Below are 19,194 nucleotides of genomic sequence, written 5' to 3'. Positions count from 1 at the left end.
ATAGCGATGTGTTCTCTGTTGTGTCTCGACTTTGATTTTATGATTTGTATAAGCCAAAGCCAAAAGAGAAATGTAATTTTCATGATTCATACCAGTTAAAAGAAACAAAAAGACCAGTTAACTGCTCAAGAAATTATGAAATTTCTCAACCTGTGATTAGTAGGTGATCTCTTCTGTGAATACTCATCACATAAAGCAATCTCCTATATCCTCCAACAGACACTCTTGGATAATGTAACACTAAATATCATAGGTTCCTCTAACCATCAGTCAGTGACATCACAGCTGAACCCAGCAGAGTTAAATAAACCCACTTCTTTCGTGTCTTCCATGCGACACGCATCATACAGCCCAGGTTTTTTGACTGAAAGGAATACAAATAAGGAGAAAGCATGTCCAGTATACTTGTCATAATGTGAGTGAGCCTTTGCCTTGCCCAGTCGTGAGCTCACTCTTACATTATGACATTGATCGCTGACTTTCAGGCTCATGAGATCTCCCAATCTCTGCTATACAGTATACACTATGATTTTTCCTAATTTTTCTTTACACTGAAAACCTGATTTTTTTTTCACTCCACTTGCTCCTTCAAGTCCTCGAATGACTTCAACTTGTCATTTTATAACTTTAATAATCAGAAGGTCTCCTTGCTATAGCTCTTCATCCTTTAAATACATGGCAGTGTCTAGATCCTACCAAGAATTCAAGTTCAATTTCCTCTCCAAAGGTGTTTCACTTTGATTAGAGAAAATATTCCCTGACTGCTGTATCATCATCCTACTATCACTTTCTTGCTCTTAAAATGATTTCTGTTCTGTGTGAAGCCAAGTTCAAGAACTACCCCACTCTTGAGTCTCCTAATTTCTCTTCTCTTCTCTTCCCTTAACCTTGCAGTATTAACAATGACTGCCATTAGGCATTTTTAATCATCAATTGGCTTGGGTTATATTGAATTTCTCTTTAAAATTTTCTACCTCATTTTAAGTTTCTTAAAGTGGTTTCTTCCATGAAACTTAATTGCATACAGAGAAGTAGTAATTCCCAATAAAAAAAACTGTTGAAATCAACTCAACAAATAACATATTAGACATTTGTATCATATTTACTATATTATTCTACACATAACTGGATAATTACTTAATATTATTTTGTTGCATCATATCTCCTGGAAAATTATGTTCCCCACATATATAGTGAATTCAACTCTTCAATTACCTGAGACAGCATTATTTGCTTAGCATTATTGCTGTTATGATTCAACTTTTACAGATGCAATCCATTAATCTTAAAAAAAATCCTAAAATAAAACCAATTTGGAACTTAAAAATTTGCTTAAATGTTTTATACTGTAAAAATTTTTTTGAAGATTTTATGATCAAATAAATCTTCTGTGTCACTCAACTCTTGTTCATGCTAATGTTACTACAACAAATCTAAGGATTATTTGAAATGTCCTACATTTTTGTTTTGTTCTTTTTTTTTTTGCTTTAATGAATATGGAAAGACCAATATAGTTAGTGAAATAAATATATTTTTTCTTTAAAACAGCTTTACTAAATATTCATAGCTACCTTAATCATTATGATATGACATTTGCAAGATCTATATGTTAAATATGTTAATAAATCTGCGAAAATTTTTACTTACTGTGTTCCTATTAATAATTAAGTTTTACACACCTTACTCTAACATCACTTTATGATAATTCACATAGCTTGATAGGGATCGATTTCTGTGTATCAGGCACTCTGCTATGAATGTAACCACAAAATTCCACACTTACCATCTAACTAGAGAGACATTCAATTGTATTCTAATGCATTTCTAAACTAGAAATCATAACAAAGTACACTAAAAGTAGGGAAATTTTACTAATTTAAAAAAAGTGGTCAACTGTCCAAAGATGACTTTATAAAGATTTAAAATATAAGCTTGATCTCTATGGATGAGCTGATTTCTGTCAGTTAGGAAAAGGAAAAATGAAATTTCCTGGAAAAAGAGGAAAAATAAAACCATTCTCCTTGAAAATTATACAAGTTAACAGTCATTGAGAAGCAAGAAATTCAATGCATTAGATTTTTTACAAGGTAGGTAGTAAAGAATATCAAATAGACTTTGATGATTTGGACCAAGCTGTGAAGATACATTGTGGGTTAAGATAAAGAGATTGGATCTTGAGGGCAGTTAAGATCATTAGAATTGTATAAGCAGGGGATGTCACAGTTCAGGATATTTAGTTAAGATTCCAGGATTAGTGGGCAAAAACTGAAGAAAAAGGGTTAGACCATAGACTCTAAAAGAAAAGTTAAGTTAAAAGAGAAATAAAAAATCTTCTTGTAATTGCTATAGTGAAAATGAAAACTCAGGAAACAGGCGAAAGAAAACATTTCGGAGGTGAAACTCATAGGACTTCAATATGCTGTAAAGGAAGTTGAGGGAGCATTTAAGACAACTTTAAGCTTTTCAGCTTGGCTAAAGATAATGGAATGAGAAGAGACCACTAACACTGGCAGTTTGGGCATGCTGGTAAGCTGTCAGAATACAGCTAGGAACAAAGGTGAATTTGTAGAGAAAGTGAAGGCTGCATTCAGTTGCTTTGAGGGATTGATGTCAAGGGGAAAAAAAAAGAAGAGGCAAAAGTTAAATTTTGCTCATTTGCCAATACTTCATAAGGCTACAATAATAAAGCAATCAGAATAACAAATAAAATGAATATTTTACCTGATGCTTGTAGGATTTTTAAAAAAGATTAACAAAACTCAAATTATCCAATACTCTGCATTCGATAAATTCTGATGTATTCGTTAGGTATCATAAGGGACAAGACAGCTCCTTTTACCCCCTGACAGCAGCAGCGGCATAAATATTTCCAATCTTTACACTCTGCTATTTCTGCATGCATTAGAACATGCAATTAGTAGAAACCAGGCATTGACTCATTTGATTGACATATGTTTATTTTTTCTCACTCATACTGTGGGATCACAGCATGTGATTAATGAAAAACGAGCTATAATTTACAACCATGGAAAGCAAGGCTATTTATTATAATCATACTTACAACTGGACCTGGTGGGCCCTGGGGACCTTCCCCTCCTTTCAGTCCAGATGCACCCTGGGAAAAGTCAAAAAACAAAGAAAATGAATAACTGTAAACTGAATATTAACAAGGAAGAAATATATAATTGATAAAAGAGGATGTTAGGAAGTGGTTAGACAAATATACATATTGCCATATATATTAATCGATGCATATGCTTATATATTTCCCCAAATAACTAGCACATTTTTCTTTGGTTAAAAGTTGAGAAAATGCATCTATTAAAACATTTTATTGACCTGCTTCATTTATATTTTGATTGTACCTGAGCTCCAGGAAGGCCTCTTTCACCTGGGAAACCACGCAGTCCTGCTGGTCCGTCTTTCCCTGAGATGCCTTGAGGACCTGGGTCACCCTACAGATTATAATATATACCTGTCATAAAGAGTAATTGCTGCACAAGTTCACAAACAGAACTGTGATCACCTCTAAGCACTCTAAGTGAAGACTAAGTATTATTTCATAATAAGAACACTGTAAATATCATGAACGTGAATCACTATATTTAAAGGCGAATATAAATAGATGGTTTATGGTCAATGGAGTGAACAGGTCTACGATTACCGGCCAGAGATGCCTTGATGTACAATAGCTGGATATTTTACTGACATATTTTTCTGACATTCACTTAATATTAGGCTAACATTCAGAGCATCTGTGGCCAAGGGATAAGAAACAACAGTAAAAAGCAAAAGGATATTTTTAGCCAAAAACCTTTCCTGAGTCTACGGTACCTTTGCACCTTCTTTTCCTGCAGCGCCAGGAAGACCTTGCTCTCCAGGAGGGCCAGGGGGACCAGGATGTCCACGTTCCCCTATTGGACCAGTCTCCCCAGTGGGTCCCTAAATTAAATAACCAAACCCTCATCAGAATGAATTTTTTTTTAATTTTTGGTAATGTCCACAATAACATAAATAATGCTTCATTTCAAAACAATTATCATTCTCATTTACTTTTGTGATATTCTATATATAAAAAAAACCTTCATATTAATCATTGGAAGCAGCATATGAGGTAGAAGTCTGTGTAATCTGGGTTAGAATCTGAGTGGACAAAGGAAATATGAAGATAAACTTAATTTTTAAAGCGATGTTTTCTTTGTTTAAGCCATAATTGATTCACAGTGTGGTCAACTCAACCATTGTTAAAAACCATGGTTATAGCCACAGTTTCAATCCATTCCCTTTTTTATATAATGTGTCAAATGAATTTAAAAGCAGAAAAGGTATTGGTACCACATTGGTAGCTATTAAATGAATCATTACATGATGATAAGTGTAGGTCTCCGGGAAACCAAACAACCAAAGTTGTTCTCCTCGGAATTGTTATGACTGGAGACCACCTCATTGTTAATCTCTCTTCATTTGACAAAGTCTAGAGAATGTGGCAAGGGGATCCTGAGAGCATTGGTTTGGGCCTGGCAGTTCCTCCCGGCTGAAGGCTATAACAAATAGCCCACTGTCTTAAATTGCTGCAAATGCCAAAGTGAAAAATGTCAGGTCATTTATGTATCCCCCGAGTGGGGCTGTTTTGTGGTGCTTGGGTTTAATGAACTTTCAAGTATAAATAGAGAATGGTGACCAGTTGCTCTCTATTTCCACTTAGAATAAAGCAAAATGAAGGTTTTAAGTTAGAAACATATTAAGGGAAAGTTTCCAGGCACTAACATTGTTTGACAGTGGAATGGTTACTGAAACTGCTTATGTAATAGCACTTCTAGCTATTTTTCTATAAATGCAACAGATTGTTACTTTGGTCTTGTGTGAAAAATACATTTTAACCAAACTGGATATATATATATTTGTTTAAATTTCTTTAACAATGTATTGTCAAATGTCCTCAACTTACTTTTAATGTGTAAACTTCTTTCCCTGAGGAATTTTTCCTTTAAAATCTAATCACCAGAATTTCAAAAGTATGGGATGTAAAACTTATCTTCATTTAAGGAATATTACCACTGAGTTAGAAATCAATAATGATTCACATGACTGGGCAAAAAATAAATGAATATCAAGTCTTACAATCAATATTGGAACTATTAAATCACCTCCTTTGTCTTAACTGGAAATATGACAGACAACTGGATTTCTTTTTTAAATTAACTATAAGGGAATAATTCAATAAATTCAATAAAGTATTTCTAAAAACACTGGCTACTTTTACATCTTAAAATAGGGAGGTAACAAAGGTCATTGGTCTCAGAAGACAGTTGTCTGCCTTAGGGAGAAAGGAATTCTCAAATGTTGTGAGGTCTTGAGATGTTCAGATAACGTCCATGATTTTTCTATTCTAGCTGGACTCCAAATCCATTTCTGTTTATTAATATTTAGTATAATAGCAATCATTCCTGTAGTTAAAATTGCCCACAGAATATTGTTGTGAAGTTATTTGAAATTGAAAACGTAGGTTAGAGGAAACAAATTGTTGAGAGAAAAGTTTTTTAATCAAGACTAATAAATAGCTCAAAGGGGACATTCAGTATAAAAAATAGACATATTTGTTTGTGTACTGTTTTTCCAAAAAGGAGCAAACTGCATTTTCTTACCTCAGGATTAACCTCTGAAATGAAATGATCAACCAGTCTAAGAATTCTTTTTTTTTGCTATGTCACACAGATTCCTAGAGAGAAGTTGAAATTTTTCCCTCTGTGTGTCACAAAGTATTAGAACTAATTATAGACAGAGAAAAGACTATTGAAAGAAGTTAAATAATTAAAATACTGTTCAACTGCTCATAATCTTTCCTTAGAATTTGTTATTATGAAAGGTAGATTTCCAATTGAGTAAACTACATTTTTTTCTCCATTAAACATGCCCATGTTTTGCTAGAATAAAAAGAATGTATATCTTAATAAACACTTCTCTAAAACTATTTCATATTATAATTCAGGAAACTGCACCAATTTTTAAGACTGCTACTTATCTTGAAAAAGGTTCTTGTCTTAACTGTATTTGGACACAAAGATTACAAATCAATATTTTATCACTGATGGAATTCCCTGACATAAACAGAAAAATGATATGTTATAAATATTAAAATGTTGCAATAAAGTTTTGTTCAGGGAATTTTATTTCAAATAGTACAATTCTAAATTTAATCTATACTAAGGCTATTGCATTTACTTTCAATTTGATAATTTGTAGAAAGAGTATTTAATAAACATTTTGGTGGTTTTAGTATATGGTGCCATGTTTGGTTTTTGTATTTAAATTATTGTGAATTTTTTTACTTATTTTCATAGTTTATTCTTTTTTCATGAAGGCAATTGAAAAATCACTTTAGTTAAGTAATAGTTTGCTGGAGTTTATTCGATGTTTTGATGCAGGCTTGCTGCATCAAAAAAAGGATCCAAAAATAAAATACATTAATTTGATCATAATAAAATGGGCAGATTTTGGATATCATAAAATAGATGGCAATGTACACAGAAAAGTAAAGGGAAATAAGGAACATACCTGAGGCCCAACAACACCACCTGGTCCAGGAGGGCCGGTCTTGCCTTGAAACCCCTAACAACAACAAAAGTATAATCTATAAAACCACACGGGACACAAAGAATAAATTAAAATGTTGTGATATAATAGAATAGCTCAATTTAAATGAAAGTCAACCTTTAGATGGAAAATATGTTTCAATGTTCAAACCTAAGTGATATCCCAGTTGTATTTAAAATTTAAAATGTACCATTTTAATTACTTTCAACTGATTTTAAGGAAAATAATGGGATTAAATGATATAATATATATACATACATGTATATATACACACATATATAAGGAAAGTAAATAGAATGCTCCCATTTTTAAATGAACTAATCTTAGAGACCACGAAGTTTCCACTTAAACCGCTACTCCCAATAGCCGAATGGATCAACTTTATTTTGCATATTATAAACAACTAGTTGCTTGACTGCCTCGTTTTAACTTTTCTACTTACTGATTTGGAAATTTACACACACACATACACATTAATATACATGTAAGTACACATATACATGTGTATATAACGTATCTGTCTATCTACCAATGTCATAAGGCTGCTGTTACTTTTACCTATTGTTTACAGAGTTTAGCCCTACAACCTGTCTAGATTATTTTAATAACTTCCAGGAACACAATTGTCATTGTGTTACTGTATTAATGAACTTCTTTGCAACAATTTCTCAACCTCAAATATCTCTGAGCCTGAAAACTCAGTTAAGTGTCAACTAGACAGTTCTGCTTCTACTTCGTGCTCTCTTCTCAATTTAGCTCTCTCTGCACGGAGCTCTTAACTGAATCCTCTCCTGCTTACTGATTTGGAAACCAGATGTCAAATCTTTGCGCAGCCTGTGCCCTTTGTTTGAATTATACATCTCCCAATTTTTTGGGCACTAAGTTTGATAAGAAAATGCAAATGCAAATTAAATACAAATTAAAGTTTTATAGAACTTTGTTCTAGCAACTAAAAAACCAAGAATAACACAGAGAATGGCTATAACAATATTAATCATTAAAATTACTTGATTAAAATCCAATGTTCAATTGAGAAAAATTCTGTGAAAAACTTTGCAATCCATACTTTCACTCATATATTTTAGGGGAAAAGCTTGGGAGTCAGTGTAACCAAGAAGGTGATGGATTTATAAGGATCCTGAAGAGAGTTTTGCCCATATGCTGTTTATGCAACATTTTCAGTGTTTGCAGTACCTAGTACATTTAACAACAGGGATCTTATAAATAAAATGCCAACAAAAAAAACCTTAATTTAAGCATGAAGTGTACTTGTTCAGTATTGTCACATAAGAGTACAATTGCCATTTAATTTTAGAGTGATAAGCTTGATAAATGAATAATTTTAAAAATCTGCTGTAGTACCTTAAAAAATGTAACTCCTATTCTCATCATTTCTTAGGGACTAAGTAAATTTTAGAATCAGTGCAGGTTTGACATTATTTCTGAGACAAATTTAGATTACATTAATGTAATAGAACCTTTACCTGATAAACTTAAAAGCTTGGATTGCAAGATGTCACACAAAACTTTCAATTCAAATTTTTCTGAGTAGGATCAAATCTTAAGCATAACAAAATAATTTATTATTTAAAACATGATAAAACAGATACAGCAAAACATAGCTGTTCTAGATTCTGACTCATATACAAGATGGTCTTAGGTCTCAGTACAGAGCAAGGTGACAAAAGATTCCTGGTTGGAGGGTAATTCACTACTGATCCTACAAGTATATCTGAAATCCAGAACACAAATATCCATAAATCACCCTAGTCTTTGTCATTGAGCAACTATTCAATGAGACCATCCATCTGAGAACTATTAAGTAAGATCCTATTTTCCTCTTAGTTCAAATATTTAATGTTACATATACTATGGTTACTGTTGAGTAGAAGCAGAAGCTCTTGATTCAATTCAAGACCAAGAGCATTTTATAGTGACAATTCCTCAAAAAACACTTTGGAAATATTCCAGAGTTATTCCCATGACACTACCCAATGGCTTATGGCTTAGTTACTAATGATAGACTGCAAGATTTGAATGAGAATGAATTTGCAAACTTGAGCTTGGATTTTCCTTTAAAGTTTATTTTGTGCTCCTCCTGCAGATATCAGCCCCAGGAGAAAAATCCAAACAATTTCAATTTTTGGTTTCACTAAATTCATCTTGATTCTGCTTTGAAATCCAAGAATTTGAAGTTTCCAATCTGCCTAAATGTAAGAAGTTGTTACTAAGAATTGTCCATTGGTGAATGAAACTGGCTTGGGCTGTTTCTCATACAGTTTCTTCTATGCAGAAAGTCACCTTGTTTTCCTATCTGTTACTGTGCACCATGAAGCATCTGCATGCTGGCACAAAGCTCTAAAGTGACTTGAACTGTACACAGAGTCTATGTCTGGGTTTCCTAAAGAAATCTGGACACCATTAATCAATGGTGAGCGCCAAGAATTGATTTTTAAGAAAACATGATAATCCTTGAAGACTTGTGATTAGTCTGACATGTTCTGGAAGAGCCAGGCACATGGTTTTGTAACAAAGGCAGAATAAATAAACAAACCCACCAGGATACTTAAACTATAGTTGAAATTGTTAGTTTTGCCTCTGCCCAAAAAATCGTGATGCACATAAGATGTTCAGAGAATTTATTTAATGGTCTAGTCTTTATAGATTTTAAATAAAGCTTAGTTACATTTTTCCATATGCCTTTTCCAACTTGAGGCAAAGGAATGCATTTGACATAGTTCCAGATCAATTATAATTGCATGGTTTGAACAGCAGCAAATATTTCATCCCATTTTTATGGCTAGAAGATTCATTATCTGCATGGTTTTTCGTAATGTGCTCTTTAAACGGGTGTGAAAGGAATCAGGTTGGGTGGACTGTATCTGCAAAGACCTGAGGAAAAGTTAAGCTGGGCAACTTTATAGAGGGATCCTGAAGAATAATATTTTTCTCTCAGCTCATCACTGAGTGCTATTATTAACAATAAACCAAATGAAAATCTCATCAAGTAACATACTATATCCTGCAGCATTTTCACTTAGGTAATTAAACTAAACAAGGAATCATGTTAATAAAAGTTTCCATGGAATCAACTTATTTTTCTTAAGATGGTAATTGAGCTGTTAATAATAAAGTAACTTTGTGAAGAGATGAGGCATTATATACAGAAATTTTCAGTAAGAAAGATGTGGTGGCTTACAGTTTCTCCACGCTGTCCAGGGTGTCCTGGAAGTCCATCCTTCCCAGGAGGTCCCTGAAATCACAACCATAAACACCATAAATATTTTATGAATTATTTTGCAGTCTGAACATAACGTGCTAGACAACTTTCTTGTAATATTTTTGTTTGAGATCAAAGTTTTTTAAATTTTATATATGGGCCCTCCCTGGTGGCGCAGTGGGTTAAAGCACAGCACTAAGAAGCTAAAGCCACTCCCGGAGGTGACCACATGGCGTGGCAGACCTCTCCTGACCCGCCCGCTGCTCCCCTCAGCAGTGTACTTCCTCCATTTGCCTATTCTGCTCCCCACTCTGTCTCTGGTGAAGCCTCTCGCCGCCGCCCCTGAGCCTCTGGCCTGTACCCCAGTTCTGTATGCACAAATAAATAAATCTTTAAAAAAAATTATATATGGGCTCTCATTAGGGTAATTCTATAGCTTCAACAGCAAGACCAAGAAAAAACTCATACAGCTCTATTTAAACATTTCAGTGACTTCACTAACATGTGTCCTTTTTTTTGCAGTTTTTTTATTTTAAGTTTTAAAGATTTATTTACTTATGCATACAACACAGGGTTACAAGTCAGAGTTGCAAGGGCGATGAGAGGATTCACCACAGACAAGAGTTGGGAGCAGAACAGGAACATCCACGAAGTACACTGCTGAGGGGAGCAGCGGGCGGGCGGGTCAGGAGAGGTCTGCGGCGCCCTCTAGGTCAGCTCCAGGGCTGGGGATTGAACACACACGCAAGCGGCTGCGGCTCCCTTGCAGTACAGCTCACTTTAGCCCGTTGCGCCACCAGTGAGGGCCTGGTTTGTATTTTAATTTTTTTCAAAAATGTTAGTTCTGTGGTACTTGGAAAAATGAGTATTTTCCACTTTTTTCCCAGTAATCTTTTTCTAATTTAATTCCCTACACATCAATACTGAGAGGGGGAGAGAGAGAGAGAGAGAGAGAGAGAGAGAGAGAGAGAGCCCTCTAGTGGTGATCCGTGCTTCCACCTGACAAGAATGTGAAAGAAATAGTAACGTTTACCAGCAAAGATGCTTTACCTCTCTCTCAGGTGTTTCAAATAAACAAAGGAGACAAAGCATTATGTTCAAGTATAGATTTTATAAGGACCAATTTTTCACAGTAGATTTCTTAAATATCCTCTTAGAATCATAAAATTTATTAAGCACGGAGAGCAATCTATTATGCTATCAGTTTCTAAAAGAATGCTGTCTGTCACAGCTGAAGAAATAAATGAAGCAATTAACTAATTAAAATAAACAACTCAGGGAGCGTCCTATGTTTTAGATACTTAATAGAAATAGATACTTCCTTTGAATGTCTTATGGATTAGTCATCCTATTGAGGAACCAGTAAATATCAAGTTCAAATTTCAAAATGGGTTTATGCGTATAAGCAAATATACTCTTATTCATTCAGATAAATGAAGAGAAAATTTCATTTTCAATGAAATTTTTAATAACACACATGTTTCATGATATGTTCATTATTTAACTCAATTATTTGTTTCAACAAACTGTATTTTATATACATCCACTTTCAAATATCAATGTTTGTATACTGAATTTGAAAAAGCCTTTGTTCAAAAAAAGATCAATTGTCGGGGCACTTTCTCCATTAGAGTACTACTTTTTCCTAGTTTCTCCATGATATTTTCGAAGAAAGTTTTTTTGGTAGTGCCAGCTCAGCTCCCTCTCATCATTATGGACATCTCAGTTGTCATTAATTATCATCTTTAATTAAAGAAATACATTAGGACATTTCACAAGATCATTGTCTGCTCATTGATTGACTCACGTTTCCCAGGGTCACTTTAAATGATACCACTGTCAAAATATAAAATCTGGAATATTTTTAAGAAGGGCCTTATATAATCACTCTTTTTCAGATAACTTCATATTACATATCTGTGTACTGTGATGCTTAAGGTGCAGTTTTGACTTCAATTTAGAGAAGAAGCACAAAAATAAATAGCTAATTGCTACTAGACATCATGCAGGTGCAGTATTTCAAAGCAGCAAATAAAACTCTGTGCTTTATCACTATTTTGATACATATGGGAACAAATGGGCTGTCAGCTGAGGGCAGTAAAAGTTTCAAATAAAAACATACAAGGTGACAGCTAAAGGATAGTAAATATGAGTAGGCTTTTTCTTTCCACCTTTCTGAAATACATCTCAAATGATGGTGTTTTTCCTTCATAAGCTATTTAGATGTTTTCTATCACATTTGCAAATATGAAAGTAAAACTGTTTTAGTGGATTTACTGCTGTGAGATGTACAGAGTATACTCTTACTGCAAAAAAGTATAATCCTTTAAAACAGTAAAACAGTGATCTTAAACCTAAGTGATGTCACCCAGAGTAAATGCAGCATGATTTACAATGTCTTTTCTAGAAAGTCTGATGGTGCTGTATGAATGGATACATGAAGATTTCACATCATCATTTCCCTGTTAGAATTACATATGTATACCTAATATTAAGTGAAAATCCTGAATAATTGTTACTACTCTATACTGCTTGCCAGTAAAATAAAGTGGACTAATTACTAAGTCATTTCATAGAATTTATTTAAAACTAACAATTCTATTGATCAAAATAGACTGCCCCTTTGATCTAGTTGGTGAAGGATAATGAAAACAAATTCATCCAAATGAGGGTGTTAAGAATGTTTTTTCACTTCCCACTGAGTGTTCATTTTTCTTCTTCTATAGATACAATGTATTGCATAATAGTAATGCTTTAAATTTAAATCACATGAAGTGAAATTTTTTCTTATATGAGATAAAATATATGCTAACATTGACATAAATTAATAGACTCTAAATATGAACATTTCATGCATACAGTCCTACACATTAGTATATAAATATATGCAATTTTGTGTTTGTGTGTATGTGTATATATGCACAACTACATACATACACATGTATTACCTCTTAGGTAACTTAGTTTATAACATATACGTTTCAGGTATACAGTACCTGAAGCTACATCTGTAAACACTATAAGATGACAGCCACCAAAAATCTAGTTTCTATTCATTAGTTTGCACTTAAACCCCTTTATGCATTTTACCACCCTGGAACCCTATGGATAAGCAATGGAGAAGAACCAGTTAATTTGCAGAAACAGTTTGGTTATAGTCTTACACCAAAATGTCTTCCTTTGGTATCATAGAGATAAATGCTTTTCTTTCCTAAACTTCATAAAACTGCATACCAGAAAAATGATAGGTACTTTTATTTCATGCTCTGATGTTTCCCTTGTCAGAGAAACAGAGTACAATGATCATTTTGTTTAGCAGTGAAAGCAATGTTCCTTAACAGTGTCATGTCTCTCCAACTAGACTGCATGCTTTCAAGTGTAGGCATTTATTATACTTCTAATACCTTTTAGAGACAAAATGCATGATCAATGACTCAAAACTTGTTGAAAGATACATGAGAGAATGGGCCAAAAGTGTGAGGAAAAATGGGGTAAATGGTTTTCTCTGACATTAAAATTACATTACCTGAAGGAACCAATTCTTAACAATATCTACAAGTATAAATGTTATGATTATGTTGAAGTTATACATATCACTGGATTTTATGGTTAAGCAATACAACAATAAACTATACCTATGACTTCAAAATACTTAAGAAAAATTTGTGTGCATATGATCAGTTTCAGTTTTATTAAAAAACAACAGACATACATTACTGTTTAAGGCTACGGCATGGTTTGACATACATATATTGTGAAATGATTACCACCATGGATTCAGCAAATTTAATTTTCCAGTTGCAATTATCATTAAACTGTGTTTTTACTTCTTTGTATATTAAATGTTCATGACTTAATAGTGCATTTAACATATAAGCGAAGTAAAATCAACCTTATCCTATATTAATGCTAGCCATTGTATTAACCCTTTAAATCCTGTAATATAGGTAACATTCCTTTTTAGATATCTTGAGTATAAAGTAAAACCATTATGTTAAAATGTATATTAAATACAGTGTCAAAACACTGTAAAAACAGTGAGAGTTTGTGGAACATCTAATTTTTCAGAATTTCACAATAAATATTTCACTTTTAAAATGGCAGCTAAAGTCACATTTGAATGTAGTCAGGAAAACAGGTCACCAAATTCAAAAAGTTAGAGAACATTCATAAACTATTTTCAATGTATTTAAAATATCACATATAATAGCTATTTAAAAATTTCTATCTTATTTTAGAGTTTTCCAGACTGTTCTTTTATTCAAGACTATATTTGGACTATATTTGATTAAAATTACTAGAAGTTAGAAAACTTAACTAATTTTTTAAAAATATTGGCATATAAAGTCTCATGTAATTTACTTTTATAAGGTGAGCATTAATGGTTTTACATTTTATAAGCTACATTTTAATGGTTCAGCTCAAATCACCTTAAAAAATTAAGTCTAAAAATGTATTTTTACAGTGCTCTATATTAAAATATCCATGACATGAATAAAACTACTAGTAATGATTTACTGGGGATTAGTTATTGTATTTCTACAGTGAAAGAAACATCTGGTTCTTAAATCACAGACTGAAATTTAAACTATATTTAGCTTCTTGGAAAGCACATCCAATTCAACAATGTAGGTTCTATTTTTAGGGAAAATAATTTTTATGTTGCCACTCAAAGTATGGCCCATGGATGAGTAGCACTGGTATATTCTGGCACACATAAGTAATGTAGTCTCAAGCCCATTCCAAGCCTATTGAACCCAAATCTTCTCAATTAACACGATGTCATTGTGATTTGTATGCTTATTCCATTCTACACTAAGAACACAAACTTAACATGCATCAGGACTATCTGGAGATAGTGAGTTAAAATATATCTCAGGCCTCCTTGGTGACACAAGGGTTTAAATCTACAGCCACTGTAGCATGAGTTCAATCCCCTGCCAGGGAGCTGACCCACATGGCACAGCAGACCTCTTCTGTCTCACCTGCTGTATATCAATCTGCCTGTTCTGCTCCCCACTCTGTCTCTAGTGAATCCTCTCAGCCTTTGCACCTCTGGCCTGTACCCCAGTTCTTATATGCATAAGTAAATAAATCTTATATATATATATATATATATATATATAATATGGCCATACTGATTAGGTAAATGAGAGAGGATAATACTTTGCACTACTAGCAAATCCCCCTGAGATGCTGCTATCTCGTTCTGGGGACCAGAACTTGGGAATTTTGTGAAATAAGTGGGTGCTATGGTCTGAATGTATTTTGCCAGGCATGTATGTTGAAATTCTAATCCATAAAGGCATTGCTATTAGCAGTGGGTTCTTCAAGAGAAGAGGCATCCTCATGAATAGGGTTAGTGAGTGACTAAAAAGACTTCAAAAAGATCACTAGTTCCTTCTACCACATGAATATACAATGGAGAAGTTTGTGACCCAGCAAGGGCCCTATCAACCATGCTGACATCCAGATTTAGACTTTCTTTCTTCATATCTGGTTAAAAAAAAAAAATTGTTTTGTCTAAACTATCCAGCCCTTGGTGTTTTGTAACACCAAAAGTATTATATAAAGTTCTGGTTGTGACAACCTAAATGAACTGAGGCAGTGTGTCAGCTAATTCTGGTTCTCATGAATAAATTTTGCCAAAAAAGAGAAATCAACTGAGCATTAATTGTCCCAAAATTCAATGAATATTTAAACATGAATATGAAGGATTCCAATTAATTTTATGAAATTATTTAATGAAGATATTCGAGTGTTTTCTAAGTATAATAAAAGTGTTGTCATTCAGAAAGGGCTATCATTTTTTAAAGAAGAATTTATCATTAAGAAGAATTTATCATATAAAAACAGAAATTTAATACAAAGTAAATAATATCAGAAACTTGGCACATGTTTACAATATGGTATTTTGAGGAATCTATTGGAACATGTCAGAAAAAAGGGAATTCAGAAACATGAGTAGTAAAGATTTAGTAACTATTTTAATATCATCAATGACATTCATTATAGCAAGAAGCAGTTGAGAGCGTCATGTTAGTCTTATCTTTGCTACACTTTGGAATATTTAATAAGATATGTAATGTAATTATATTTAGAAACATTTGATAAACTCCATAAATTGAAATTATGTCTTTTGACATGATTAACTGCAGTTTCATTTTAGAGGGAATGTTATCTACATTTATGCCCAAAGATTATTAAAAATGTAGTATATGGCTCTTAAAAATTTGAAAACATTGTCCAAGGAACAACAAGAATGAACAACTATGACACTTACAGGAGGGCCTTTTGGCCCAGGAAATCCAACTGGACCCTGAGGTCCTTGTGGTCCCTGAAAAGAAAAAGCAGTGAAGAAATTTAAGAACATGCTTTCAAAGGTACATGAAAATGGATGATTTTTCACACTCATTACGCAAAGGTACACAATTCATCAATAGTCTTTAGAATTCTGTGATTGTTTACAATTCATATTAGAATCTAATGAAACATATATGTATTAAGAGGTTTTTCAGTCTATACTTCCAACATTAGTGACAAAAATACATAGAAAGAGCTAAAAAGAAATTGACAATCACACAAATGACTTAACTCATGCCTGTATTTAAAATATATTTATTTTCAGTAGGCCAATATTATGTTTTATTCATTTCTAAACTTCTTTTGCAGATGAGATGAAAAGAACTCCATTAATAATCACTCTCGTTAACATTCAGTGTAAACATTGATGCTTAATTAGTTATACTATTCAACAGGATATTTATATAAGTTTAAAATGCATAAAATCAGTCTTTAACAGTGACTGTGTTAGGGGCAGCAAAGAATTGGTAAAAAATAATACTTTCTGTCTCCAGAACAAAGAAATACATATATATATATATATATATATATATATATATATATATATACACACACACAGGTATATATATTATATGTATATGTATAGAGATATACATATACACACACAAAGTGTATATTATAATGGCAGATAATATATATTAAATAATATAATAAGGACAAGGTTAATTTATATTTTATATAATCAAATAAAAATCAATACTAACGTTGGTCTTTAATAGAATTAATTTTATTTATCAGTTTATCCTTTCTAAGGGATTTTTTATTGTCATTCTTAAACATTTGCTATTTCAGAAATTAGCACAAATTATTGCTAATATCTATAGCTTATCTTAAAATTGAAAAGAAATTTCAGAGATAGACTATTAAAATCCAGATAGGGGAAATTTTCAAAAACACTTGACAATTTGTGGAATTCAGAAGTTTTGACTTGCTTAATGAAACTTCTTTTTAAATATATGTCACAAAAACTTAAAATTGTAAATAATAAATTCATTATAAATATAAAATTTTAAGAACAGTATTCCTGTATGTGATAGGAGCAGCTCTATATTCCAAGTTTCTTCAAATGTCACTTATTTACTGCTAGATTTTGCTTTTCAAGTAAATTTTGATTAGGAATTTAAATTTCTTTCAGCAGAAAATGCTTAAAATCATGCCTCAAGGTAAAAGAAAGAAAAAAAAGTGAGTATTTCTTTATAAAATTGCACAGATAATTGTCAACATGTTAACAGTGTATTGATCAAAATATTTCCAGGTGAGGTAGAAAACCCACAAATACTCAATGTAAAGGTGTACCTGTTTCAGGAAATGGGTAAAATGCCCAGTGCTTAGTTAAATTAAGTTCATTTGATTATTTTAATAAATTCTAAACATTGCAGGGTATGTACTTTGGCCACGAATTGTGTAGGCTTATTCAAATTTAACTGGTATCTTAGTGTTTGTTTTTTTTAATTTGTTTGTTTTTCCTAAATAAGTCTAATATTCTTATAAGCTCACTATAAGCTCCATTAAGTCTCTAATAACAAACATCCATGATCTGCAAATATTGAATATGAAAGATTTTATTTAACTTGTAGAATGTCCTAGTGGATATATTTATGCAATAATTAGCATTTAATATATCACTGTAACTATACAGTGACTCTAAATGAGCAAAAATTGGTGTTTCCATTCTAGACCAATGTTAATACACAATTCTTTATCTGAATTTCCCAAGTCTCAAATTTTTAAGAAAATATATTTGTGATATTACTCTAATATTCTTCATCTATATCCCTAAGGCATAACTAAATTATTCAGCAACTAAATCAACTAATTCATAACTAAATTATTATTGTGAATTAAGTTTACAATACTTAAAATACTTTGCAGAATATAAGCATATATTTGGGAGAGAATATCTGAACAGCTTTACAGAATACAGGAAATTCTGCCTATAGGAAATCTAACATGTATAAATGTTTTTTGAAAGTGAATTTTTCTGTTTTACTAGAATATCTGTTTAATCAACTTTGGTTCTCAATACACGCTTTTCTCATCCTCAAAGTAACTAACTCACAATTACAAGCAATCATGTTACTGGATCACACTATTGTTTTACAAAATTAATGTCATCCAAAGTTCATTCAGTCTTAAAGATATATTGTTGACCATGAACTTTACTAATGCATAAGCAAAATGTGTAAAGAGAAAATAATTTGTACTCTGAAAGCAAAAGCCTTTGTTTTGCTATTATTTGTGAAGTGGTTCTACTCGATTCAATTATTCAGCTTTTTTAACTAATTTAACTCTATGTTCTGACTTTGACCATAAAATATTTCAAAAGCCAGTATTATTTATGAACTAAAAATGTGCAGCTTGTATTTAAATTGGAAATAGTTCACTCATCATGAAAAATCTTTAGTGGAAAGTTTAACTATATATAAACTACAGCTGTAAAGCAATTAAGTGACATTGTCTTCATAGAATTATTGAAACTAACTTATCCCCAATTTTAAGTTTTTTTTTAACACATCACAGTGTTTCTGCTTTTCTTTGTGCAAAATGCCCCTTATAAATTTCAAAAAATACCTAGAAATATGCTGACATGACAGCATAAGACTGAAAACTATTACAGAATAATAAGAGTAATTTCCTTGATAGCAATACAGATTTTAATACTAGAGCTGCCTTCAAGAGACTAGAGAATAAATGGCAAAAACTCTGGCTATAAAAATGCTATATTAATGTAAAGAAAATAAATAAAGGACCAGTTTGCTCATCTGTATTTAGCTTTACCTTATATCAGTTGAAAATCAATTTACTAAATAGTTTGCCTATTTACTGGAATAGATGTTTTATCTTGATTTGAATATATATATCGATTGTGGCTTAGTGGCTTGGTAGCTTGTATTTTAGTAGCATGATGCTGTTGCCAGGGCCATGGAAGCAAGGCCAGCTGAGAGGAAAGCAAAGGATTAGATGCATATTAAAAAAAAAAAAAAATCTTATTTGACTTGAGTATGAAAGCCCATCTA

At 32.3% G+C, this 19,194-nt stretch overlaps 1 protein-coding gene across 1 annotated transcript in view; it reads right to left on the bottom strand.

The window, feature by feature from the left end:
• The window catches only part of COL11A1 (collagen, type XI, alpha 1), a 168,838-nt gene that overhangs the window by 60,865 nt on the left and 88,779 nt on the right, over positions 1-19,194 (bottom strand). The window contains exons 36-41 of the mRNA XM_004689723.2: positions 16,098-16,151; positions 9,794-9,847; positions 6,556-6,609; positions 3,835-3,942; positions 3,366-3,455; positions 3,062-3,115 (exon numbers count right to left, since the gene is read on the bottom strand). Of these exons, the coding sequence (XP_004689780.1) occupies positions 3,062-3,115; positions 3,366-3,455; positions 3,835-3,942; positions 6,556-6,609; positions 9,794-9,847; positions 16,098-16,151 (414 nt within the window). The remainder of the gene's footprint in view (positions 1-3,061; positions 3,116-3,365; positions 3,456-3,834; positions 3,943-6,555; positions 6,610-9,793; positions 9,848-16,097; positions 16,152-19,194) is intronic.

This window comes from Condylura cristata, unplaced genomic scaffold (genome assembly GCF_000260355.1).
Source record: "Condylura cristata isolate star-nosed mole 26May11 unplaced genomic scaffold, ConCri1.0 scaffold00026, whole genome shotgun sequence".
NCBI classification, from domain to species: Eukaryota; Metazoa; Chordata; class Mammalia; order Eulipotyphla; family Talpidae; genus Condylura; species Condylura cristata.
The sequence above is the reverse complement of the archived record's forward strand: the minus strand, read 5'-3'. Positions and strand labels throughout refer to the sequence as shown.